General features: G+C 38.6%; 1 protein-coding gene across 1 annotated transcript; it reads right to left on the bottom strand.

Annotated features, from left to right (window-relative positions):
* Window positions 1-6,987: 6,987 nt before the first annotated feature.
* fbxo15 (F-box protein 15) lies at window positions 6,988-26,156 on the bottom strand. Its single transcript, XM_017696144.2, has 10 exons — window positions 25,654-26,156; window positions 24,255-24,344; window positions 23,948-24,052; window positions 22,722-22,952; window positions 15,906-16,106; window positions 14,027-14,150; window positions 13,808-13,890; window positions 11,838-11,983; window positions 8,153-8,277; window positions 6,988-7,668 (listed from the first exon to the last, which is right to left on the bottom strand). Exons 1-10 carry the CDS (start codon window positions 25,716-25,718, stop codon window positions 7,390-7,392), a joined length of 1,449 nt encoding a protein of 482 aa, XP_017551633.2. The 5' UTR covers window positions 25,719-26,156; the 3' UTR covers window positions 6,988-7,389.
* Window positions 26,157-26,167: the final 11 nt, after the last annotated feature.

The following is a 26,167-nucleotide window of genomic DNA, read 5'->3' as shown; positions in this document are numbered from 1 at the left end:
TCTCGTTTCTCCATAATTTTTGATCGAAGTATAACGACTTTTGGCTGCCTCTAAATGTCGTCTGATGTTTGGTTGTGTCACTGGTTTCTAGTGGGAGGGAAAAGTTATACTAACCAATAATGTATTGGCATCACCTGCTCACCCTGACCAAACACTGAATGTGTTTACATGCACTTAACAATCCGATGACTGCAAAACAAACCTGATTTTGTCAGCAATCCGATCAATGCGTTTATATGCACTTGCGTATTCAGATAATGGGAAACTCCGGGTCAACATATGTCAGGCAGTAACCAGATTTCTGCTTTGCAATGAGCCAATAAACTCACAGAAGACGACGTGATGTAAACATAATGCAAAATCTAACTTCATGGTGCGGCTTTTTTTAAATAGAAACATTGCACCACTTTACCTGAAAATCTAGAAGACGAGAAATATTTAAATCCTTCATTTTGTCGAGAATGTAGTTGGTTTCAATGTCTCTCCAAAAGTGTTTTGCTGCCATCTCGCCACAATGCCACTTTATTTTCCAGTATCGCTGTCTGTTTTATCGTATCTGCGCAGACTGAGAAATCTGAAAGAAATCTGAATAAGAGGATACATGCACTGACAAATCTGAATACTGAGCTAAAATCCAGCTCTCTTTTTCAGATTTCTTAACCAGATTTCTAGATCGGAGTATGGTGTTTACACGACCATTTGAAGAATTGGGTAACTGCAGTAATCAGATTATGATGGGATTAATGCGTGCATATAAATACACGCAGTGAGCAAAAACATCTGTCAATGCCTCCGCTGCCCGCTGCACAAATATGCATGTTGACAGACGACCTCCTTTCCTTTCCTCACTTTACTGTTGGTGTTTGGACTGGTTGTAAAATAACCAGCCATGAATGCTCCCAACTTGTTAATGCTGAAAACCCATATTCATGTTAACAGGAGTGAGGTTGTTCAGATGTCTGAGTCTTTGAACTGTTCTACTTTTCTGCCACGCTGCAAGGCTAAGAGCTGATGATGGAGCGACTTGCACAGACACACATGAACACACACAGTCCATCTCGGCTCAAAAATTACTTAATTACAACTGTACACTGATTTATTTAACCCGACTTTTTTCCTGAAGTCTTTTTTTCTTGCTTTTGCCATGAAAGTGTAAGAAAAGCAGGAGCAATGTGGAGGCTAACCATCCAACAGGTTTTATGGGCATGTGCCCAGGGCCCTGAGCCTCTCAGGGGCCCCTGCAAGCAATTATGAGAAAATCTAAACAGTTGTTTTGACTTGCGATGAGACCTTTGCATGCAGTACAGTGGAAAAAACTGTCCCAACAGTAAGCCACGCAAGTGAGAACAAAACCAAAACGCTTCCATCATCAATGAAGCTGTCTACACCAACTGCAGGTGGCAGTGCATAATGCAGCGTGATGTGATGTGCTGTTTTTGACAAATGCCCCGTTTCTGTTTTTCACATTTCATGTTGATCGGCAATTCCACCTTAAAATGGATGACAAGAATGTTGTCTATGAAGTGGAGAGGAGGGGGATACGATCCTTCCAGTAAACAAGCCAGAAAAGAAGAGAAACGAGTTAGCATAACCGAGCTGACCACTGCGATGGCGGTATAGTGCTATCTAAAATGTAATTCAACACGTACGGTATTTAATCCATGTTCTCCTTATTCTGCAAGTAGCCCTGCTGATTTTTGTTTTGATTGGAAAAAAAAATAGTTCATAGTGGTGACGTTCCAACAATATGATTAGTGTGCTGCCGTTCTACTGCTGCATAGGCCTTGCATAACTTAAATTACTGATCAGCCAAACAAAGTAGCCAGGCAGGGGGCCACCAACCATTTGTGCCCAGGGGCCCATAACTTGATGATCCAGACCTGATGCTAACTGTCTTAAGTATTAAAATTAGGCTTTCAACAATTAATGAGTTGTGTTTCTGAAACTATAGAAAATACACATCAGAATGTTGCAGTTCTTAATTTTTCCCTTTTCTGCAAAACAGATGGATCCTGCTGACCGGCAGAGTCTGACTCCATGTTCATTCTGGAATGCTTGCTTCTCACTATCCAGTCAAAGAAGAATAAAGTCAGTCTGTTCTACTTGGAAATCACAGTAAGGTAGTTTTTTTTTTTTTCATCCAAAACCTTTTCAGCATCAAGAATAAATTAAAGAAGATTCACCCTCCAGATGATCAGGATAGCATGATACAGGCATTATATGCTCCTCTCTAAAAGCTTTTTACCATTTCTTACTCTAATAATTCTGGCTGTTTTACAGCCACTGCCGTTCTCACTGCAGGTTTATTCTGAGTAGGTTTGTTATTTTTTCCCTTCACTTAATGGAGAGAGGAACGTTTAGAGATGACCATGAGTGGCTGAGAGGCCTATCAGTTAGTATTTTGCAACTGCTCAATTAGCATGTTCCTAATGCCTTTACTGCCACATGCTTCCCTCAAACTGTGTTGAGTTTGTAGTGGAATTTTGCAGATTTTTTAAAATTTCAGAGATGTACACGAAATCATTCAGAGTTTTGATATGAAATGGTTGATTGTACAGGGAGGGAGCTTTTAGGTGGGTGTCTGGTTCCTATCACCACTGCTGTGAACAATTCTTTGTAAATTTCTCTCGAATGGAGTGTTTAGTGTCAACCGTTTAATCATGCAGTGATTTTTTCTAAAGTTGGTGGAATTCCTTTTTAAGTAATGTCTAGACTCGCCTTAATGTCTGAGTTTTGTCTGTACCATTGCCCATTTTTACAGATAAGTCTGCCATAGAGGGTTATATAAGCTTCCATTGCTTATTAGCTGTTAGCCTAGTAGCTCCAGTGCCAAACTAAAAAAAGAAACTTAACAGTTGTGAGAAGCATGTAAATCTGACTTTTAAACCATCACATTAAGCTTTGAGACAAAGTGCATCATCACCGCAACCATTTCACTTTCTTCTCCAGAGTACTTCCAAAGCATATAGGCCATTGGGTCCTGATAACCCATAAATGTGAAGGATTGCTCCTCTCAAGGTTCTCCACATGTACCAGGTGACTTACGGCCAATGAAGGTCAAAACAAAGAGAGTCTTTAACTTCAGATAACCCTGCTCTAGCAGGAAGCTTTGATAAACTGCATGGGCCGCATAGCTAATACAGCTCAATAAAGCGTGTTCAGAACGTTAGACTAAGATAAGGAGTGGCTAACCTTGAGGCAAATGCTGCAAACGCTACAAGCTGCAATCTAGTTACTCTTTCAGTCACAGTGCCGATGACAGAAGCCGTTTCATGGCTTTCGCCGCCCCTAACAACGCGGAGGAAAATGGAAATGCCAGAGATAGCACTGAGAAGAGCAGCTCTTCAAGGTTAAAGTGACCCGAGAGAAGAAGAATGTGAAGGCAAGCCTATTATATCCCCACCCATAGGGCTTGTTTATGTCCATTTCTGGTCCAATTCACCACTGAACTGCCTCCAATCACCAATTCATGCCAAATGCTCTTTCAACACTATGTGTCAGCAATAAAATAAGTCTCAGATAGAAATCAGTCTCTGACAGATAGTCAGATAATTTGATGGTTGAGGTTGAGAAAGTCATTCAGAGTGGAATGATTTGAGAAGATTTAGAGAAATTTACTGACTCAAATTTCTATAGAGTGGTGGTGATGGGAACCAAGAACTGCAATGTCTACTACACAAATTTATCCAAAACTAGCAGTGAACTTGTCTTACGTGTCTTATGAGTTTTATATGTTGACGATGGTAAAATAGTGTTCTTTGGGGACTATTTTGCCTCAGACGCCCTGTTTTTAAAAATATGCTTTAGGCCAAAACTTTCTTACAGAACTACCATAAGCAAATGTCTCAGGCATCAGGCAGTGTATACATGACTATATCATATAATACCTTTCTGAGAGGGAGCTTTTAGAGGTGCACGCCTAGTTCCTATCACAACCACTGTGAACTATTCTAGGTCTCTTTACATCTTACCTATTTAACTATGTAGTAGTTAATTGTGAAAAATCAGTGGAATTCCATTTAAGCAGCTGTTTTCAATCAGCATGAAAGAAAAATGCTTATAATGCTATTGACAATAATGCTTTGAACTCAATATTTTTATGAAACAGCAAAGCCATTTAACAAATTGTGTTTTAGCTGTGACATACCCATAGTACAAACCACCTTGGGAGCCACAACTTTGTATGTACAGTTTAACATCTTGGCTGTAAATATGTCCCAGTATTTGTGAATGTGCTAGTATAGGCTAAATAGAAATGTTAGAAATAAAGGTACTTTGCAGGTACCCTTTCCGTTGATCAAGGTACAAACAATGTAAATGTACCCTCAAAGGTACAAATAGTGGTTTAAAGGTCCAATTGTGTACCTTATGTAAGTTTCTTCCAGTGGATAAGTACATGTAAGTACCTTTTCATAACCTAATGGTTCAAAACAATAAAATACAAAGCCTGGAGACGAGACGGGGTGTGTGGAGTCAGTACAGCTTAGAATATATAATTCCAATGGATTATGGTACAGTTATGTTCCCATACTAAAACTACTAAGATGTACCATTGAGGGTACCACCCCAGTGACAAGAGGGGTACTGCCCCAGTGATAGTTTCATGCCTTTTTTTCTGAGAGTGTAAGATGAACAAAAATGCAGATTCACTTTGCTCTGATTTAAGCTTTAAACTCAGCTAGAGCTGCTTTTCTCGCATCCCTGGTAGGAAACTTTGTTGCAAAAGTGAAGTAGTTTCTTATAAAATATCTTTCAACAGTTGACTTTTTATGAGGCTGAAGTCAGCTTCTCATTTGCCAGCTTCTTGTTTGCATTTTCAGCTTTGTGGCTTTTTAGTATTTCAGTTGCTTGTTGTAGATGAATCTTTCTCTTTGCCTTTTTATTAGCTATCAGCTAGGTTCTCAACTTGCCAGTCTTCAGTTCTAAAGGCTGATGAATCATCAGATATAGGCAACATTAACTGTGTTTAAGAACATTTAATGTTAAAACTGCTGGAACAATCAACAGAACTTTGTTAGTGCAAAGGATGATTATTTTGTTCTTAATGAAAAATAAATTCTGCTGTAAAGCCACAACAGGGCAGTAAAGGAGCTGCATGTTGCCAACCCCAGCTGTAAGTAAATGGATCTAATCAAACCCTTGAACTTTGTAAGTTCATGATAGCAGGGAACATTCAATGCTGCAGCTGCAGTAGAAATAACTGCGATGAGTTGAATTTGGCGAAATATTGCTACTTCAGCCTTTTAAGGTGAATCAGACATTTGGAATAGGAAACTAGTGAGTAAGAAGCCAACCTCAGGGTTGGGGGGGTGATTAAAAAAAAAGAGAGTTTCGTAAACAAGATGCAAACAAATGTTTTCTTGGAATGAAAGTACATGATTTGTTTGGATGTATGTGTAAGTTAGGCAGTTCATTCAGTCTGCTTGTATGTTAATGTAATGCACTATGTTAATGTGCCATCACACACTGGCAAATTAACTAGGCAGCTAAGTAGCAATTCTCAGTGAATATACAGCATCTCTGAAGTGTTCACACTCATGTATTTTAAAGAGATGTTTGCTGTTTGAAAATATGCATCCAATCACTAACAATGATAGCAGATAGCATGCTAAGTCCCAACTGGGAATGGGGGGGTGGGGGGTCACTGTGGTTGTAGTGTGCTGGTTTAGACAAAAGTCCAGGGCTGAATTTAAATCACGGCTTTACAGATTTACAAAACTTCTGTTGGTCCTAAACTCCCTGTTAAAACGGAGCTTTTCCGCATCCACATATTCCACTTTCAGAAGCTTAATTACTGACTGTAAGGGATTTGCTCATGTACATACCCTTTTTACACACTGCAAAGAACAAGCTACTTCTAAACCTGCTCAAGGATACGCTGATGTAACTTAGCTAAAATGTATTTTTTTTAAGGTATCGGTATATAATATGTGAACTGCCATGTACTGCACATACAACCAGCCATCTCATTAAAGACACCTTCTTATATCTTCTTATACACTCATTGTCCATTTTATCAGCTCCACTTACTATATAGGTGCACTTTGTAGTTCTACAATTACAGACTCTAGAACATCTGTTTATCTGCATATTTTGTTTGCCCTCCTTTACCCTGCTCTTCAATGATCAGGACCCCAACAGGACTACCACAGAGCAGGTATTATTTAGCTGGTAGATCATTCTCAGCAGTGGCACATTAGTGTGTGCTACAGGGCTACATGTGGATCAGACACAGGAGCACTGCTGGTGGCAAAATTTTCCTTTGACCAGGATGCTGTCTGTATGACGCTGAGATGTCCACAGCTTCTCTAATTATATGAAAGCCACAGCCACAAAGGCAGTATAGAATTGATCTTTTCCTCAACATTACAGTGTTAAAAACATACTATTATTATTAGATACATATATTTTTATGCTGAACTCCAAAAAGTATTCATTTTAACACAGTGTTTCATTTATTCTTTATTTTAATATGTTGTAAATCATCTGGCATTACAAGACTGAATTTAGCTTTGGAAGAGTTTCATTTTCTCACATTATGCTACCACAACCTCCATAAATCAGTTGGGTTATTGTAACATCCACTGGCGTTAAAACTCCAGCAGCACTGCTTTGTCTGATCCACTTGTACCAGCACAACATACAATAACATGCCACCAGCACAGGAGTGTCAGTGTAGTGCTGAGGAAGATCCACCAATACCTAATCAGTGGTGGTCCTGTGGGTAGACCATTGGCAGATATTGCACCAAATGAGAAATTGCAACCACAACATTTAATTTAAAGGAACACAGCATCATTTTAATGGTATTTGAACCTAATTTGGCTGTTGTCTCTATGCATCAACTAGGAGCCAAATCAGTGGAAAGATACAGTATTTCTCTAGAGCAGATAACATGCCATTGTAATGCCTCACAGTGGGATAAATATTCTGACCAAAAAATTCACACAAATGAATAAACGGACATAAATAAAGCTTGTTGCACTGAATACTAATTTTATTCACAAATAATGAAAGTGAAGAATATTTTCTTTTATTTGCTCCTAACAAATACAAGCAAACAACTTCCTTTAAACATAGAAAAAGCAAAATATAAATATGTGTATAGTTATGATACAACAACACATTATTTACACCACAAACAAACACAAATTGTCCCATCTAGGCTCCATCTACAAATGCATTCTCATGTAGCAACTGTTGCTAGGCTGGACAAACTTCACAGACTGCTGGTAAAAATGTAGCATGAACCTTGAATCAACATTCCCAATCGATTCAGTCCATTCCACAGTGAAATAATACTGAATGATGAACCCATTATAATGAGAATCCAGCTTAAATTCACAAAATAATGCTTTTAACACAGAACATTGTGTAGCCTGTAAATGTTCACTGGGGTAAGTAATCTCTCCCAAAGTGCTTATTCACTTTGCTAATGGAGAGGAAAATGATCAGACTGACCATAAAGTACTGTTTGTGATCCTCCATCCAGCGCAGCTCGATCTCCACCTTCCCCTCTGCGTCCTCATACCGCACAAAGAAACTCTCTCCAGTACAGTCATATGAGACCTCGGCCTGCTCTGATGTAGTCATGGCTACAGGAGCACTGACACACCAAAAAGGAATCTGGGCTTCATCAAAAACAGTGAGAGTCAGCATGCAGCAACCCTGAGGAGAGTGAATGAATGAATGAACAAATAAATAAATTAACACGTACCAACTTCTCCTTATTATTATTATTAGCAGCAGCAGCAGTGGTAGTGTTTCTACTATTATTATTAATAAGATAAAGTGAGGTAATCTGACCTGGTAGAAGAATAATATAAAAAAAACTTATATGTGCAACAACAACAACAACAACAACAACAACAACAACAACAATAATAATGATCATAAAGCTCAGGTTACATTAGGGGAATAATCTAAAAGGTATGTGCGATTAATTGATTATTTAATTATTATTATATTAATACATTAAAATAAATGTTAGTTAACTTTGTTAGTTTTGGTTGTTTATTAACTACAAACATGTTGTAATTAGCAAGACAAACTAATAAATCAAGCCTAAATTTGCAACTATTAAACATGAATAAATTTTGTTTCAATTTCAACTGAAAGTGAATCTGTTTGTATATAAATACGATATAAATACCTCTATCTGTCCCTGCAGGGCATCAGTGCGCCAGGGCAGACTGATGCTTCCACACAGAGGAGCATGTTGGGATCTGTTGCTTTTGCTGATCACTTTCAGCTGTAAATGCCCATCAGAAATCTGATCTACAGAGAGAGAGAGAGAGAGAGAGAGAGAGAGAGAGAGAGAGAGAGAGAGAGAGAGAGAGAGAGAGAGAAACAGACAGACAGACAGACAGACATGATGTGTTTGGGGAAAATAAACAAAATATCATACTGGGCTACAGCAGATTAACATAAGACCTAAAGAAAAATACATCAAATGTATTTCATTTAAAGTGACTGAGTGCAACAGTTTCTATTTTAATTCATTCTTTTTCATGTTTTAAATTAGATCCAGCAAATGTATTCTCTCAACTGCAAACAGTTACAAATACATTTTGAAAAATCAGGACAGGCACATAGTGAGGTCTATCTTTTTGGTATGATAAGAAATGATTTTTGGTCATGTGTCAGGGTTGCACTGTATATAATATCATGTGTTAAAGACTCCAATACACAGAGATTTGTAATAAAACATGAATATTTTCCTCTGGTCCCTAATAAACCACTGCATGTCTACATATTCTGGTCATTTCCCAAATGTTTAGCATGGGTTGTTTGGTGATAACCAGCAAGAAATGCTTGATAGTAGTGCCCTCTACTGTCTCTGCATGAAAATGCAAACATAAAACTACATCATTCTACTTACTGTCAGTGCTGATCACAGGCTGGAACCACCAAATGTAATTACAATAGGGAAATATTGCTTATCTGCAGGGAACAGTTTGATGGGGGAGGCAAAATAAAAGTAAAAAAAGACAAACATGTCTTTGTAAAACTGCCTTAACAATTTTTTCATCCCTTCATGTTTTTAAGTGATATTATTTATCATTAACATTTATTATTACTGTAGAAAGTATTTCTCCAGAGCATTCTGTGTTTTGTTCGGGTCTTAGGCTTGTTAATAGCTTGTTCATGATTCCTCTGCTTCTTTCCATCCATTTTGTTGCTGATCGTCCTCTTCCTCTTTTGCACTGAACCGTTCCAAAATACAGCGCCCTCCACAATTATTTATATATTATAATATATATATATACACATTATATATATATATATATATATATATATATATATATATATATATATATATGACAATAATGCAAAAAAAGAGAAAAATCCAACCTTTAATTCAAGTGCATTTATTCAGTGTGAAAAAAATCCCACATTAAGGAATAATTCTTTCACATGAAATCATCTGTGCCACAATTATTGGCACCCCTGACGTTAATACTTTGTACAACCCCTTTTTGCCAACAAGACAGCACTTAATCTTCTCCTATAACATTTCACAAGATGGGAGAATACAGAGAGAGGGATCTTCGACCATTCCTCTTTGCACAACCTCTCTAAATTGTCCAGAGTCCTGAGTCCTCTCCTATGTACTCTCCTTTTCATCTCACCCCACAGGTTTTCAATTGGGTTGAGGTCTGGGGACTGAGATGGCCATGGGAGGAGCTTGATTTTGTGTCTGGTGAACCGATTTTTGTGTGGACTTGGCTGCATTTTCAGGGTCATTATTTTGCTGAAAGACCCAGTGACGACGCCATCTTCAGCTTTCGGGCAGAGGCCACCAGATTTTGATTTAATATGTCCTGGTATTTCAAAGAGTTCATGATGCCATGCAACCTAACAAGGTTCCCGGGGCCTCTGGAAGAGAAACAGGCCCATTACATCATCGATCCTCCCCCATACTTCACAGTGGGCATGAAGTGCTTTTTTGTGTTACGCCAGACCCACTTAAGAGTGTTTGTTGCCAAAAAGCTCTATCTTGATCTCATCTGACCAAAGCACACAGTCCCAGTTGAAGTCCCAGTACCGCTTAACGAACCACGGACGTTTACGTCTATGTTTGTAAGTGAGAAAAGGCTTTTTCCGTGCTTGCCTCCCATAAAGCTTGTTGGCATGTAGATAGCGCCTGATGGTTGTTATGGAGACTTTGTGACCCCAAGATGCTACTCAAATTCAAACAGTGAGCTTTGGAGAACTTTTTACTTCTCTTGCCACCACGCACAGTGAGGAGGATGGCAAGATAAACTTGCGTCCTCATCCAGGCGTGTTCGCCACTGTTCCAGTTGTTTTAAACTTCTTGATGATTCCTCTGACTGCAGATATGGGCAGGTGTAGGCGAGTGGCTATTTCCTTGTAGCCATTGCCTGACTTATGAAGATCGACACACATCTGCCTTACTTGAATGGTGTGTTCTCTTGTCTTTCCCATGTTGAAGAGAAATAGGCCTCATCATTTTATACCCCAGGGAAACAGGAAATGATGAATTACTAATTAAACGTTCCTAAATACTCTGATCAACTTTATAAACTACAGTAGAAACGACAGAAATGCTTGAATTACATTTATTTTCTAGGAATTGTTAGGGGTGCCAATAATTGTGGAACAGGTAATTTTATGAAAAATAATGATTTCTTAGTCAGGCTTTTTTTTATTCAATTGAGTTAAATGTTAAATTTTTCTACAATTTTCAGCATGAGATTATGCTTCTGAAATAAAAAAAAGTAATTTATTTTAAGGCTTTTAACACAACGAGGGGTGCCAATAATTATGGAAGGCGCTGTAACGGTCTTTTCCAACTAAAAAGGTTCTTCTCCTATGTCCATAAGAACATTTTCAGTTTGGTCGTCTGGGCTTCGAGTGAGATGTGAGGCTTAATTTTGTTGAGAATCCTTTTATTTTCTTGCCATCCAAAGTTCTCTCAAAAGTCTTCACCATCATTAAAGTTCAAAGGCATCAATATTTCTCCTCATGTCCATCTTTCACAGACATGAAGAATCATAGAGAAGACCACAGCAGGGACAATTCTGATCTTTGTTGCTACAACTGAAGAGCTTTGAACCTTCATCCTTGTTCTGCTGAGTGCCAATCTGTGTCATATGTCTTGAGTGCTGGATCCTTTGCTGTTATTAATTGATCTGAGCAGGCAAACGCTGACCACCACTTCTACATCTTTATTATTAATGGTAAAGTTAGAGGCCATTACTGTAAGCCTCATCTTCTCAGTCTGTTATTTAACTTATCGGAGCTTTCAGGTCTATCTGAGTTTATTGGTTATTGATTTTTCTTCCACCAAACTTTGAATCCTCAGTTATCTTCCTGCAGTCCTGCTTCTATTATAATGTATGTGTATGTTCAACATAGGTTGAACGAACATGGTGATAGTGGGCAGCAATATCGAACTGCTTTAAGTGACTTAAGACATCTATTGTATACAATACACATGAAGTATAGGCCTCCGGGTCAAATTTCATGTTTTGTGGATTTTTTTTGTGGAAAGTAAGTCCACACATCCTCTACTAAGAACAAACTTAAACGGTATTTTTCAGTGCACAATTTCTACCTATTTGCTGACAGACATTCATATTTGGAGTATCTGTACTTCCACCCAGGTGTTTAAATCCAGCACTGCCCTCTGCGAATATGAGGTTTATACTGTTTTGTATGTAGCATACGTAGGAAACAAAGTAAAATTTATTGTGTTTAACAATAACAGTCCGACGAAACCTCAGTAAAGCGCATTAGTTTTATAGGTAATGACAGAGTTGGATTCGGTTCAGTGCTAAAATGTAAAAAAACTGCAAAAATGTAAAACATACCTTTCGTGCAGAACAGCTGGCTAAAGCGTCCAGATGCGATGCTCCCTGCTGTACTGTGCAGCTCGATATGAGCAGCGTATCCATGGAGACCGTACTCGGGGTCCACATCATCAAAAGCAGCCGTGTGCTCTGCTGGCTGATACTGGCTGGAGAGCAGTAATTATATTAGTAATCCACAAATCTACAGATTGTTTTGATGATTACTCAAGTAATCAGGCCAAATAATAAAATTGGACAACATTGAGAATCCAAAATACACTACCGTTCAAAAGTTTGGAATCATATTAATATTAATCGTATCCAGTAATAACTTACAGTGTGGGCTGAACTGTTATAAACTAGACACAGAATACTTTAGATGTCTTATCTTGTCTGGTCACATTTTATTGTCTGTTTACCGTGATTTCATGTCTAGTGTCAGGTTATCTGTCTTGAGATTTAGTAACTTCTTTTAAAATATTAGGCATTCTGGATGCTGCATGGCTTATTATGTGTATATCAATATATTGCTACTGTCAGAACAAAACCTTGTACCTCCAAAATGGTCATTTTTACAGGAAAAAGGAAAAAGATACTTTTAATGCAAGTCAATGGCACTAGATTTTTTTCCATTTTGGGCCATTTTCTTTGGTCTATTCATTGATGAAATACACACAATGTAAAGGCCAATGGGTATTTTCAAATTATGTCAAAAACAGAAAAAATGGATATACACGGTTTTGTTCTGACTGACACACACACACACACACACACACACACACACACACACACACACACACACACACACACACACACACACACACACTATCAATTTGCTGAATTTAAAGCTGCACTATGTAATATATTTTCATTGAAAATTTAAAGATGTAGCTTTACTAAGTCAGTAGAATAAAACCAGCTAAAATATAGTGTGCATGTGCTGCTGTGAGGTGAAATAATAGCAAAAATAAATAAAAGTCAGAGGTGGAATGCCAGGACTTTTTTTAGGCTACATTATAAATCTTTACATCACATGCACAGGCTCAAACAGAAGGTCTGCCTTGATGCTTGGGTCTCAAATGCAAAATCATATAGTCATAATCATTATTATGCTGATGAAGATATAATGGCAATAGTAGATAATTCACTCAGAAGACACAGCCTTCACCAAGTTTTGACTGAGTTCTCTTTGAATTCTCTTTGAACTTGCTTGTAATCATCAGATTCATCCAGTCAGGGAAGGGGTCAGAACCGCAACCCACACGTTGTGTGCTATAACACATTCTCCAAATCCCCCAAACTCACGTAGCTTTCACAAAATGGAAAAAAAAAAAAAACTTAACAGTAAATATGTTGGATGGATGTTGTAACCTCTGTGCATGACACAAAAGTTACAGCACATTTGTGTCATGGAATGTTTTTCCAATACATTACACTCAAAAAAACTCGACTAAACATCTGCAAACGACTCTATATATGATTTCGTTTGCTGCTGCGCACCATGTAGCACTGCACAGGAAGGATAGGATGGGATAGGATAGGATCGAATAGGGTGTTAATTTAAAATGTGCATTATCATCATGCAAACTGAAAAGTTATCACTGCCTATTCATGAAGAAAGTACATTTGAATTGATTAGTTTTAATTTGTGACAGTCCTGGAATGAAACCCAGCACTGAGCTGGCCTGACGGACTTCAGAGAGCTCCAGTGTGGTGTCAGACAGTGTGGGTGTGTGTATGAGTTAAAGAGGCGACAGCATGTGCACGGACAGTGTTCAGCATCACCAGAAGGTGGAGTCATACAACCAATCCACACACACCCATACGCCTGTGACCAACACACAGGCCTAAAGAGACGCCTGTGAAAACTGCTTTAACCTTGAACAAAGATGAGAGATGATGTAATTTCTGGAAAATCTGGGGGCGAAAAGGTCTGTCTTCATAATAAATGACCAAAAAAGCACAGTTTAGGGTGACAAAAAGAAGCTTACACAACGCACGACCCCAGGAGACTTCTTTCCACAAGTTGGTGATAATGTAAGTTCACCATGATGAATGCAATTTCCCTCTGCTCCTGAAAAATAAATACATGGGTTTATGATGCTTACAGCGCAGATAATAAATTTATCTAACAGAGTTTCAGTAGAAAGAGTGGTAACTTTAATCGCTGTGATTTGCATTTTGGTTGAGTGATTTCAGGTCATACATACCTGCCAGACCCCTACAGTGATGCCCTGCTCTGTATACAGTAACTTAACCAGCCTGTCTGAACCACACAGCTTCCACACGTCCTTATTTAACTTCACTTTTGTCAGGAGGGACTTCCAGCCCGGCCTATAAAGGCATAAATCAATGATCATAATGATTATGATGAAATAATAATAATAGAAATAGAGTTTCTACAGAAACGTAAATATTTTTAATCTATCCATCGGACTCATGGTGTTACTGAGAGTATTAATGTTACACATAAGAAAGGTAACACCAGAGATATTTTTAATGAAAAATGCATTTTACTAAACGGCTGCTAAAGAGCATCAAACCACATGTTGTCCATCATGGAATATCCACTAAAATAGGTAATTTAATCCATTTGCATTTTATTTTTTCACACTTACCTAAGAATAAAGTAGGTCAAACCAGTGACTTCAACTAAAAGCTTGATATGAAATCATGAGCTAAATTAAAAAAATTCAGATAACTGAAAAGACACAGTAAACTCATCATGTGCTTTTCTACACAGATCTTCAGAAAACAGGTAAATGGTAGTGAAGTGACATCATCAGTGTGATTTTTTTATTATTATTATTTCAAAATAAAGTTTTTTTTTTTTTTTTTTAAATGCTGCAACACCAGTGACACGACTCCTGGGGACCACACATTTCATTATATATTTTAAGGTATTTATTTGGCATTTGTTTCCTTTATGCCATTTAAATCATATATTTTATAGTCATGTATCAATTATTGTGGTTAAAATTGCAGAGAAGCATGCTTTTTACCTCGAAATATGGCCTCACCCTTTACATATGACTGTGAGAATGAGCACTTCTGTGGTGCCTGGAATTCTATATAATTGATTTAAAAACCAATATTGCTAAATTGATGACTCAAAAAAACTTATTGTTTTCATTGAAAATCTAAATAAATTCTAACCCTAACATGTTTTCAAGTGTAATATATCTGTAAACACTAGGGACAAAAAATTGACATTTCTATAGAATGACTAAATAATAATAAAAATGATAATAAATAGGAGCAGATTATTAATTATTATTATTATTATTATTATTAGTAGTAGTAGTAGTAGTAGTAGTAGTATTGTTGTTGGTGGTGGTGTTGGTAGTAGTAGCAGCAGTAATATATCAGTAGTTTTCAAGCTGTGGGCCTGCTAGGAGGCTGTTGACCATTTTTCGTTTTACAATATAAACACTTACTCAACCCAATCATTTGAAATATGACACATATTACTGATGTAATCATTGGCAAATCTAAGATATCAAATTACCTAAATATTTAGATTAAGCTCATTGATTGGTCTGGCATAATGTATGAGTGGCATAAATGAAATAGCTCACTCAATATATTTAGAGTTCAAGTCAGTGTAAAAGGCTTCTCTTTTTGTTTTTATGGCATTTATCCATCATGGATAAATGATAGAAAATAAACAATTTTATGAGTTTTTGTTGTTTTATGTTACATTAGAGAGGCTATGCGGAATACTGTGTTATATCTGCTTGCATTTGAAATGATTGGGTCATTACATTTTGCAGGCTGTGAAGCTTTTGTGATTATTATTATTATTATTATTATTATTATCATTATTATTTGTAGTAGTAGTAGTATTATTAGTAGAATTGCATGACAGTATATAACCACAAAATTATCACAATGTATTATGAAACATCTAGATTCTTATCATCAATAAGTAATTACAATACAAAAATAAATTGTAAATAAGTTATTAATCACAATTATAGTAAAGTAACTAGGTATCTATGGTTATAATAGTACTAGCAGCAACAGTAATAATGTAATACTAAGATTTTTTAAAAGGTTATAAAAAACATTCAGATCAGGGGGTCATACTTGTACTCATCTGGACACTGAAGGGGCACTCGCACCACTCCATGCAGCTTCAGCACAGTGAGCTGGTCAATAAACGGCCAGTCGCCTGCACTCCAGCTAACAGTGACAGCCGCATCGGTGAAGTGGACATGAGTCTGCTCAGAGGTGCTCTCCCGTCCTTTCCCATCCGTCAGCGTGACCGCCCATCTAACACGCAGACTCCTACCAGCCACACATCACACAAACCACATCTGACACTGCATTTCAGACAGAACATGCAGCTACTGACTGAGGCTACTACTGCTTTTAAAGGAAATCTCCAACCTTGTCCCTGTCTGCTGCATCTGTAGCTTGTACTCAATTAACACAGACTCTCACTTCCCTCTATTTATAAAAGAACAGAAAAAATTAAACACCCCTATAACAGAAGCTAATTAAGCAATAGAACACGAGAGAGAGTGTGTTATCACGAAATAACATCACGTCTGTGATTTGGTCACAGGCACGAGCCCAAAGCTACTGCTGTAGATCATCACAGCCGTGATGTTATAACGATAACAAATGGCCTCGAGTGTTCTATTGCTTTTTATACAACAGTTAAATATATAAAGTAAGAAATTAATAAACTGGGCAGTGAACGTTGCATTTCATATCATTTAATGTTAGCGATTCCTTCCGCAAAATTATAGTTCCTTAACAAGCAGCTTGTTGCTATGTCAGAGTAACAGACTCGCTCACTCTTGGCACAGCTGGCAGTTCGTTCTCCAGCTCCACACAGACCGACTGACAGTTTGTGAATTTAGTGTCGTCTCATCTTCAGAGTCTGACCAAGTCGGCTGTCGGTCAAATGTGATCTTAAAAGTATCAATTTTCTGTTTGTGCACAAAGTAAAAACAATCAACTAGCTCCTATCAAAGTCATTGCTTAGCAGCAGCGTCTCAGCGGAGTGATACAGTGTTTGTGAAAAACCCGTGATGTTATGGTGAAATAACAGAACGGTTAGAACCAATCAGCTCTCAGGGCCGTAACTAACTGTTGGTATAATGGTCAGATCCTGAAGCTGAAGCAACTCTGCCCTTTGGCTCCTACTATAACTATGCTTTGAGTCAGAGAAGGTTCTGGTCTTTTCTTAGTACAGAGAAGTAAATGTCTTTAGTAATTGACCATACACTACAGATGCAGCATAGCGGTTTGGTTTAAAATGCTGTTGTATTCCTTTAAGGGAGGAGATGGAAAAAACTGAAAGCCAAACGCTCAGTATCATATAGGCTGACCAGTGCAATACACATAATTAGTTAGATTAGCAACAAGCTAACGTTCATCAGATGCATCTGTGAAGCGCTGAGGCTACTACCTTTACTAATGTAGTAAACAGTAATGGTAAAGTACACATTAAACATGTACAGTTGTCGCGGCGGGGCGGGGGGATGATATATTTGGAAACCAGATTGCGGAAATGGATCTGAACTGGAATTGGAACATGTCTAACTTGTTGGATTAGCAACATCAACGTGTTCAACTTAAAATAAACCTAGTCACAAAGTTCAGGAAACAGCCAATATGACACATTTGGGAGCCAACCAGAAGTATTGAGCTTAGCAAAACAAAGAGATTGCTAAATGCTCAATACCATGCTAACTGTTATTAGCAATGAAGAAATGTAAAGCTAAAGCTAGCCAGGAAAATAAATAAAGCATTGAGGCTAAGTCTGGGAAAAAAAAACAAAACCAAACAGACAGCCAAGAGCTCAGTTTTAAAGACACTGAGGAATGCAAGCATAATTTGTAAGTTAGCAACAGGCCAACATATGTTAGCAAAGAAAGCCGTTCATTTAGAACTAAAACTAGCTGCTAAGTTAAGGAAACAGCCCATATGATACATTTGGGAGGCCAACAGAAGCACCCTATGACATCAATTAGAGTGATAGGAATGAAGCAGAAGGGAGCAGAAGTTGCTGAATTCCGGAGAGATTTAATAGCTGTTGTTTGTGTCTGGGAGTGAGCGGAGATGATTATTACGGAGGTAAATCTCATCCTCCTGAGCCTCTGTAACAGTGGGACCCAGTGGGATATGTCTGGGCACGAGGAAGGGGGCCAAGCAATTTATTTCTACAATTCGCCAAAGCTTCTGAGCGGAGCACAATTACTTCCACTCCCGCACGCTCACCAACTCGAAAAATTGAGTGGCCCGGCAGCTCTAATCAGAGGTTAAGACAACAGTGCACTGCGGCCCGCAGATCATCAGCCAGCGTTTCCATAGCCAGCTGCCCCAAGAGCACTGAGCAAATCTGAGCTGCCGGCTCACAGGCTAACCTTTAATAAGCCTGTACACAGCAAGGGGCTGAGAAACACTCGCTGACACATTTGATAGCAAATATGCCCTATTATCAGGAGTTCAAACAGGCCATAACAAAAGGGACAACATTTCAGCTTTTCAGAATGTTTCTCTGGGGGGGATGCGATATGACAACGTGTTACCAATTTTGTGCTAAATTTTTGTGCCAAGACACGCTTGTCTGAGCATACTGTGGGCACTGTTAGTACCTATATCACAAGAAGCGGTTGACATAGCATGTAAACACTGTTACCTTTTCAAAACATAACATTTGCTTCCCGATCAATACAGTCCATATATGTTAAACATCCCATTTTAAGTTCACTGTTTTTGTGATGTCACAAAAACCAGCGCATTCTGCCTACAGCAGATTAGCCTTGCCCACTTATGTTGACGTTGAGTGTTTCAGCCTGCTTTCAGACTGCTTTTCGAACTAGGCACAATACAGGACAGCCAGTCAGAACAGTGCTCATTTACATAAAGCAGTCTTAAACGCTAAGTAACAAAACTGCCTGTTTGATTGTAGGGGATGAAGAGAGGAAGGAAAATGGTGATGCAAAATTAATTATAATGTTTTTGGGGGGAGAGGTAGAAGAAAATGGGCCCTTTATGGGCCCTTTAAAGAACATTGGCCAGGTGCATGTTTCATTAAATAAAGATTATAAAAATATTAAGATTTCATTACATTCAGAAGAGGCTCCCTTATGGTTTTGTGCTATTGTCAGGAAATCATGGGTTTGGATCTGAGTAATGTCCAGCAGAACATAATTAGCCCAGCTTAATTAAAAAAAATTGTGTTCATAGTTTTTGATAGCACTTCTTAAATATAACGATACTTGTGCATTGTGTCAGAACTCAGAGTAATCAGTTCTACTGTGAATGTATTGTCAAAAAATAGTTTTTGCCCACTGCTCATGATCTGTATTACAAAAAAGTGAGACAGGAGTGAACACACTAATGTGTCAAGAGGAAACCATAAACACATAAAAAGCGCAGACTAATTAGAAGACAGATGAAACCGCACAACAACCCTGAGAGACTTTTAACAGGGCATGGGCTTCAGAGCAGCAATGTCACTGTCAGAGGCTTCCAGAAAACAAAACGGAGTCGGCCCCGTTAACACATGATCACTGATGTGATTTATCCTAATTAGTCCGAGCCAATTAGCAAAACTGTGCTGGATGGATTTCAGCTTGTTGAGATCGCGCTCAACAAAAAAAAAGTCCAGCTCCAATCATACAATGCTGTTGTTGTAAACAGGGAAATGGTGTAATGGGGAAAAAATCTTAAAACAAACTACAAAGAAACTAGTGTTGCCACTATCAATTACACTAGTTAAAGAGTAATCTACTGATTATTTTCATAATTAATTAAATAATTAGAGTTTAAAAAAAAAAAAAAAACAAGGCAAAACTAAAAAAGCCTATAAAACATTAATAAACTAAAAAAAGCAAATCGGAAACAACAGCAAAGACAGAACTGCAACAGCAAAGACAGAACCACAACAGCAAAGTCAGAACCGCAACAGCAAAGACAGAACCGCAACAGCAAAGACAGAAACGCAACAGCAAAGTCAGAAACGCAACAGCCAAGTCAGAAACGCAACAGCAAAGACAGAACCGCAGCAGCAAAGACAGAACCGCAACAGCAAAGACAGAACCGCAACAGCAAAGACAGAACCGCAACAGCAAAGACAGAACCACAACAGCAAACTCAGAAAGGCTAGAACAAAATCAGAAACGCAACAGCTAAGTCAGAAACGCAACAGCAATGTCAGAAACACAACAGCAAACTCAGAAAGGCTAGAACAAAATCAGAAACGCAACAGCCAAGTCAGAAACGCAATAGCCAAGTCAGAAACGCAACAGCCAAGTCAGAAACACAACAGCCAAGTCAGAACCACAACAGCAAAGACAGAAACGCAACAGCAAAGACAACCACAACAGCAAAGACAGAAACGCAACAGCAAAGACAGAACCGCAACAGCAAAGACAGAACCGCAACAGCAAGGACAGAACCGCAACAGCAAAGTCAGAAACGCAACAGCAAAGACAGAACCACAACAGCAAAGTCAGAAATGCAACAGCAAAGTCAGAAACGCAACAGCAAAGTCAGAAACGCAACAGCAAAGTCAGAAACGCAACAGCAAAGACAGAAACGCAACAGCAAAGACAGAACCACAACACCAAAGAGAAATGCAACAGCAAAGTCAGAACCACAACACCAAAGACAGAACCACAACACCAAAGAGAAACGCAACAGCAAAGTCAGAAACACAACAGCAAAGAAAGAAACACAACAGCAAAGACAGAACCACAACACCAAAGAGAAATGCAACAGCAATGTCAGAAAAGCAACAGCAAAGACAGAAACGCAACAGCAAAGACAGAACTGCAACACCAAAGAAAGAACCACAACAGCAAAGACAGAACCACAACACCAAAGAGAAAAGCAACAGCAAAGTCAGAAACACAACAGCAAACTCAGAAAGGCTACAGCAAAATCAGAAACACAACACCAAAGAGAAACGCAACAGCAAAGTCAGAAACGCAACAGCAAACTCAGAAAGGCTACAGCAAAATCAGAAACACAACACCAAAGAGAAACGCAACAGCAAAGTCAGAAACGCAACAGCAAAGACAGAAACGCAACAGCAAAGTTAGAAACGCAACAGCAAAGACAGAAACGCAACAGCAAAGACAGAAACGCAACAGCAAAGACAGAACCGCAACAGCAAAGACAGAACCACAACAGCAAAGACAGAACCACAAAAGCAAAATCAGAAACGCAACAACAAAGACAGAACCGCAACAGCAAACACAGAACCACAACACCAAAGAGAAATGCAACAGCAAAGTCAGAAACGCAACAGCAAAGACAGAAACGCAACAGCAAAGACAGAACCACAACACCAAAGAAAGAACCACAACAGCAAAGACAGAACCACAACACCAAAGAGAAAAGCAACAGCAAAGTCAGAAACACAACAGCAAAGACAGAACCACAACACCAAAGAGAAAAGCAACAGCAAAGTCAGAAACACAACAGCAAAGACAGAAACGCAACAGCAAAGACAGAAACGCAACAGCAAAGTTAGAAATGCAACAGCAAAGACAGAAACGCAACAGCAAAGACAGAAACGCAACAGCAAAGACAGAAAAGCAACAGCAAAGACAGAAAAGCAACAGCAAAGACAGAACCACAACAGCAAAGACAGAACCACAACACCAAAGAGAAATGCAACAGCAAAGTCAGAAACGCAACAGCAAAGACAGAAATGCAACAGCAAAGTTAGAAACGCAACAGCAAAGACAGAAACGCAACAGCAAAGACAGAAACGCAACAGCAAAGACAGAAATGCAACAGCAAAGTTAGAAACGCAACAGCAAACTCAGAAAGGCTACAGCAAAGTCAGAAACGCAACACCAAAGAGAAACGCAACAGCAAAGTCAGAAACGCAACAGCAAAGACAGAAACGCAACAGCAAAGTTAGAAACGCAACAGCAAAGACAGAAACGCAACAGCAAAGACAGAAACGCAACAGCAAAGACAGAACCACAACAGCAAAGACAGAACCACAACAGCAAAGTCAGAAACGCAACAACAAAGACAGAACCGCAACAGCAAACAAAGAACCACAACACCAAAGAGAAATGCAACAGCAAAGTCAGAAACGCAACAGCAAAGACAGAAATGCAACAGCAAAGTTAGAAATGCAACAGCAAAGACAGAAACACAACAGCAAAGACAGAACCACAACAGCAAAGACAGAAACGCAACAGCAAAGACAGAACCGCAACAGCAAACACAGAACCACAACATGAAAGAGAAATGCAACAGCAAAGACAGAAACGCAACAGCAAAGACAGAAACGCAACAGCAAAGTCAGAAACGCAACAGCAAAGACAGAAATGCAACAGCAAAGACAGAAACGCAACAGCAAAGTCAGAAACACAACAGCAAAGACAGACATGTCAAAGCAAACTCAGAAACAAAACAGTACATTTAAAAATAGCAGTAGCAAACTCACAAATGCTACAGCAAATTCATAAATTTAGAAACATTCTAATTTGTGTTTTCAAATTTGCTGTAGTGTTTTCTACTTTGCTGTTTTTTTTATTTTTGTTGTGCTTTTTGTTCTGCACTTAAGACCTCCATGCCAAAAACGGCATGCTAAAAATGGACAGTAAAATTTTAAACCATGCATAGCATTTGAACGGTTCAGAAATAGCTTATTGTTAAAAAAAAAAAAAGATAAACTCGAAAACCTTTAAAAAACTATATGTCAAAAAATGCATAGAAATATGAATGTCATTCAGACTCTAACTATACGAGGGAGCAGAATGGGAATTTAAAATAAGCATGGTCATCATCTTAACTGCCAACTGATCACTGCTGATCAATCACATTTCATTTCATGTTTTTTAATTGATCGAGATGAACTGATTACTTCTGGAAGATGTAGCAACAGCTAATTCAATGGTAGCCGTTCTGATGGCTCACCTGAGTATTTGCGCCGTTTGGCTTGGCAGGCCTGTGTACAGGTGGATGGCTTTAAGCTTCTTCTTCCAGTTTGCATTGTACCCGGCCAGTTCTTTGAAGAACTGTTTCCTCCAGTATCCCTCAGGCCTTTCTTGTATGCCAACCACACTCAGGCCATCTGTCACCTCATCTATTAGCCGGGGATTCTTCTTTTTCGCTTGCTGGCCAGCATAAAACCGATACCACATAGCACTAGAGTAAACAACAGTACATTATTAGAACTGACCAAATGGGAATTGTGTGTAGAAGCTCTTAAACAGACCAACATGGAAACAAAACTCACTTGTGTCCCTAATATGCATCTAAGTAGTGCTGTACACTACAGGTATTGATGAACTTCAGCATCAAGAGATCAACTTCAAGAGTTAATGAAGCCTGAGTGCTGATACACTATGCTGAAAGAACGTTTACAAACCTGATGTTTTGGTTGGATTGTTTTGTACTGGTTTCTTCTCTTAAATGAGGAAATGGCTTTTCGGCATAATGTCTGCATAATTAACTAATTAAGATGAAAACAACGTCGTTCAGAGCGGTTTGGTGTGAAATGCTCCATTCTAGAGAAACATTTCGAGTCAGAATTGTTCACAATGGTGATGATAGGAACCAGACATGCACCTCTAAAAGCTCCATCACAGAAGATTATTACATGAAACGGTTATGAAGTACAATGAATCATTTCACCCCAAACCACTCTGAATTACTTTGTTTACATCTCAACCACCAAATCATGCTGTATTTTTTTAACCTTGAGTTTAAATAATGACTTCTTTTCTTGGGATTTTGAGATACTATGTTATCTTATGAAATAATGAGTTATTAAGTTATTACGTAACAACAGGATTGTTTTCAGGATAATAATGAAAGGCCACTATAATGAGATAATAGGTCATTATTTTCATCTAGCAAGACATTATTTTCAACACAGTAAGTAAATATTTTGAGATGTCCTTAAAAAATAAGTCATTATTCTGACATGGTCAGTCATTATCATGAGTGAGATCAAAAAGTCAAACTTTTGAGAAAATATGTTCTTCTTTCAAAATAATTATAAATAAACTGCATGTTAACAGGGATGCTTCTGTTTATGGATTTTAGTGTTATCATGGATGTAACTGCAGTTATCAATATCATGTATCACACAGAACATGGTCAAGTCGTGTATGAAAGCATTCTAAACTAAAATGTACTTGTTGTTGGCCAGCTCCTGAAAGCGCTTGTTGACAAAGCCGAAGCAGAAGAGCGACCCTGCATCCAAATAAGAGAGAATCTTCAGGATGACCTCAGGTGGCATCCTAGTCAAAGTAAAAAATAAGCATATACTTCGCAGTGTCCTCTGTTAATACTGAGGTTTTAAAATGCCATTAAAATCCACTTGAGCTAATTCAGTTTGCAGCCATTATTCAATTAAAGACAGCTGAGTGAGGGCCATTAAAAGTAAACATGTGAAAGAATGAGTCTGTGAAATAGCTGAACTACTCTGGTTTTTCAGCTCACCTCTCTATGTAGTTTTCAGAAGTTTTGACAGAAAATCGGGACCGACTTCTGGGATTTTTCATTGACTTCTGTGCCATAGTGCGTTTCGGTCTGTTGAAAGAAACCATATTGTTTAAAGGGGTGAGTAGAACAGTCGGATGCAAATGTTTGGGTGCCCCTGGTTCAGTCGGATGCAAACGTTAGGGCATATTTCATATTTATGTTTTATTTGTTCCCTCAGCAAACTTCACAAATAAATAGAAATTGTGGACTAAAATGTGTGTGTTCTCTGTAGAGGATGTGTTAACTTTTTTCACTTAATACTTAATTTGATGTTCAAACATCAATTGATGTTCAAAAAAGCATAAGACCTGTATCGAGTTAGATTTACTCAGTTATACATTGATCAGCCATAACATAACACCTCCTTGTTTCTACACTCATTGTCCCATTTTATCAGCTCCACTTACCATATTGTGCACTTTGTAGTTTTTTAATTACAGATTGTAGTCCATCTGTGTCTCTGCTCCCTTTCTATTAGCTCCCTTTCACCCTGTCCTTCAATGGTCAGGACCCCCGCAGAGCAGGTGTTATTTGGTGGTGTTATTCTCAGCACTGCAGTGACACTGACGTGGTGGTAGTGTGTTAGTGTGCTTTGTGCTGGTACAAGTACATTAGACGGGAGTTTTTAAACACTGTGCCCACTCACTGTCCACTCTATTAAACAAACCTACCTTGTTGATCCACCTTCTAGGTGTAAAGTCAGAGAAAGCAGCTCCTTTGTTGCTGTAAAGTTTGTGTTATTCATCCTCTAGTGGTCTTAGGACACTGCCCAAAGGACTGTTGACTGGATATGTTTAGTTGGTCAGTTATTCTCAGTGCAGCAGTGACACTAACCATTAAAGAAGAGGGTGTCGCGGCTAACCAAGTATGCAGAGTAACAGATCGACTACACTGTATAACTATACAAATACAAAGTGCACCTGTATGGTAAGTGGATCTGCTAAAATGGACAATGAGTGTAGATACAATGAGGTGGTTTTAATGTTATGGCTGATCGGTGTACGTACTTGCTCACTTCTCATCACTTTAGCATTTTATTTTCGACCAAAAGGATCCAAAAAGAGAAAAACACAGTCGTACCACCTTCAGCTCCTATGCTAATAGATGCTGGGTGCACCAGTGCAGTTAGGTAATCCGGTCCTACAGGAGTTTTTGGAAGTTTGGAAGATCTTTTTTACTTAGATTGTTTGTTTTTTTCTAGGCCACTTTTACTTCAGCTCGAACGATTTCTACTTCATTGAAGTAACAACACTTTTACTGCAGTAACAGTTTTGAACTCCTTTTCCTTTCTGCTAGCAGACGCGGTTAGCTGTAACGTTAAGGTTAACAAAGCCAGTAACTCAGCCTCTTAACCTACCTCTGTGAGTGTAAGTGAGTCGAGGACATTTTCCGTCTTCTTTTTTCTCTTAAACTCCACCACATTCAGTTTAGCAGTTTACAATTCTCCAATAATTCTCCAGTTTCTGTCTTTTACAGGCAGTAAGAAACTACTGGGCTCATGGTCGCGTCCTGTCGTCATAGTAACGCGGCTAACGCCGTGACCATGGAAACATGACCAACAATCCACCCCGTAGTACTAATATAGGCAACGCCGTAAGCTCAGCAATCGTAGTAACATAATCATAATAGTCGCAGTAACGCCAGAGCCGTCACCGTGTTCGGTAGCCATGGTAACGTGACCATCGCCATTTCCACGGTAACACGGGTTTATGTATGGAGTTTGGCAGAAATTCATTTAAGTGAAATGTCCGTTTAAGTGAACATAAAGTTCATATTTTGTGCACATGTTAATTAACTCCTCACAGAGCGGCGCAACTGGACTTATTTAGACTAACATTCGTTTTAAAAACAAGCTAAAAAGAAGCCTACAT

The sequence above is a fragment of the Pygocentrus nattereri genome, chromosome 24 (genome assembly GCF_015220715.1).
Source record: "Pygocentrus nattereri isolate fPygNat1 chromosome 24, fPygNat1.pri, whole genome shotgun sequence".
NCBI lineage: Eukaryota > Metazoa > Chordata > Actinopteri > Characiformes > Serrasalmidae > Pygocentrus > Pygocentrus nattereri.
This window is presented reverse-complemented; position numbering and strand designations above follow the sequence as displayed.

Excerpts from the sequence above, each read along its gene's own strand:
- fbxo15 (XM_017696144.2), bottom strand. The coding sequence starts at position 25,718 with ATGTGGTGGAGTTTAAGAGAAAAAAGAAGACGGAAAATGTCCTCGACT. Across the intron at positions 22,953-23,947 it reads CAGGAGCTGGCCAACAACAA|TGCTATGTGGTATCGGTTTT; the intron begins GTACATTTTAGT and ends TGTTTACTCTAG. Across the intron at positions 14,151-15,905 it reads CAGTGTCCAGATGAGTACAA|GCCGGGCTGGAAGTCCCTCC; the intron begins GTATGACCCCCT and ends ATGCCTTTATAG.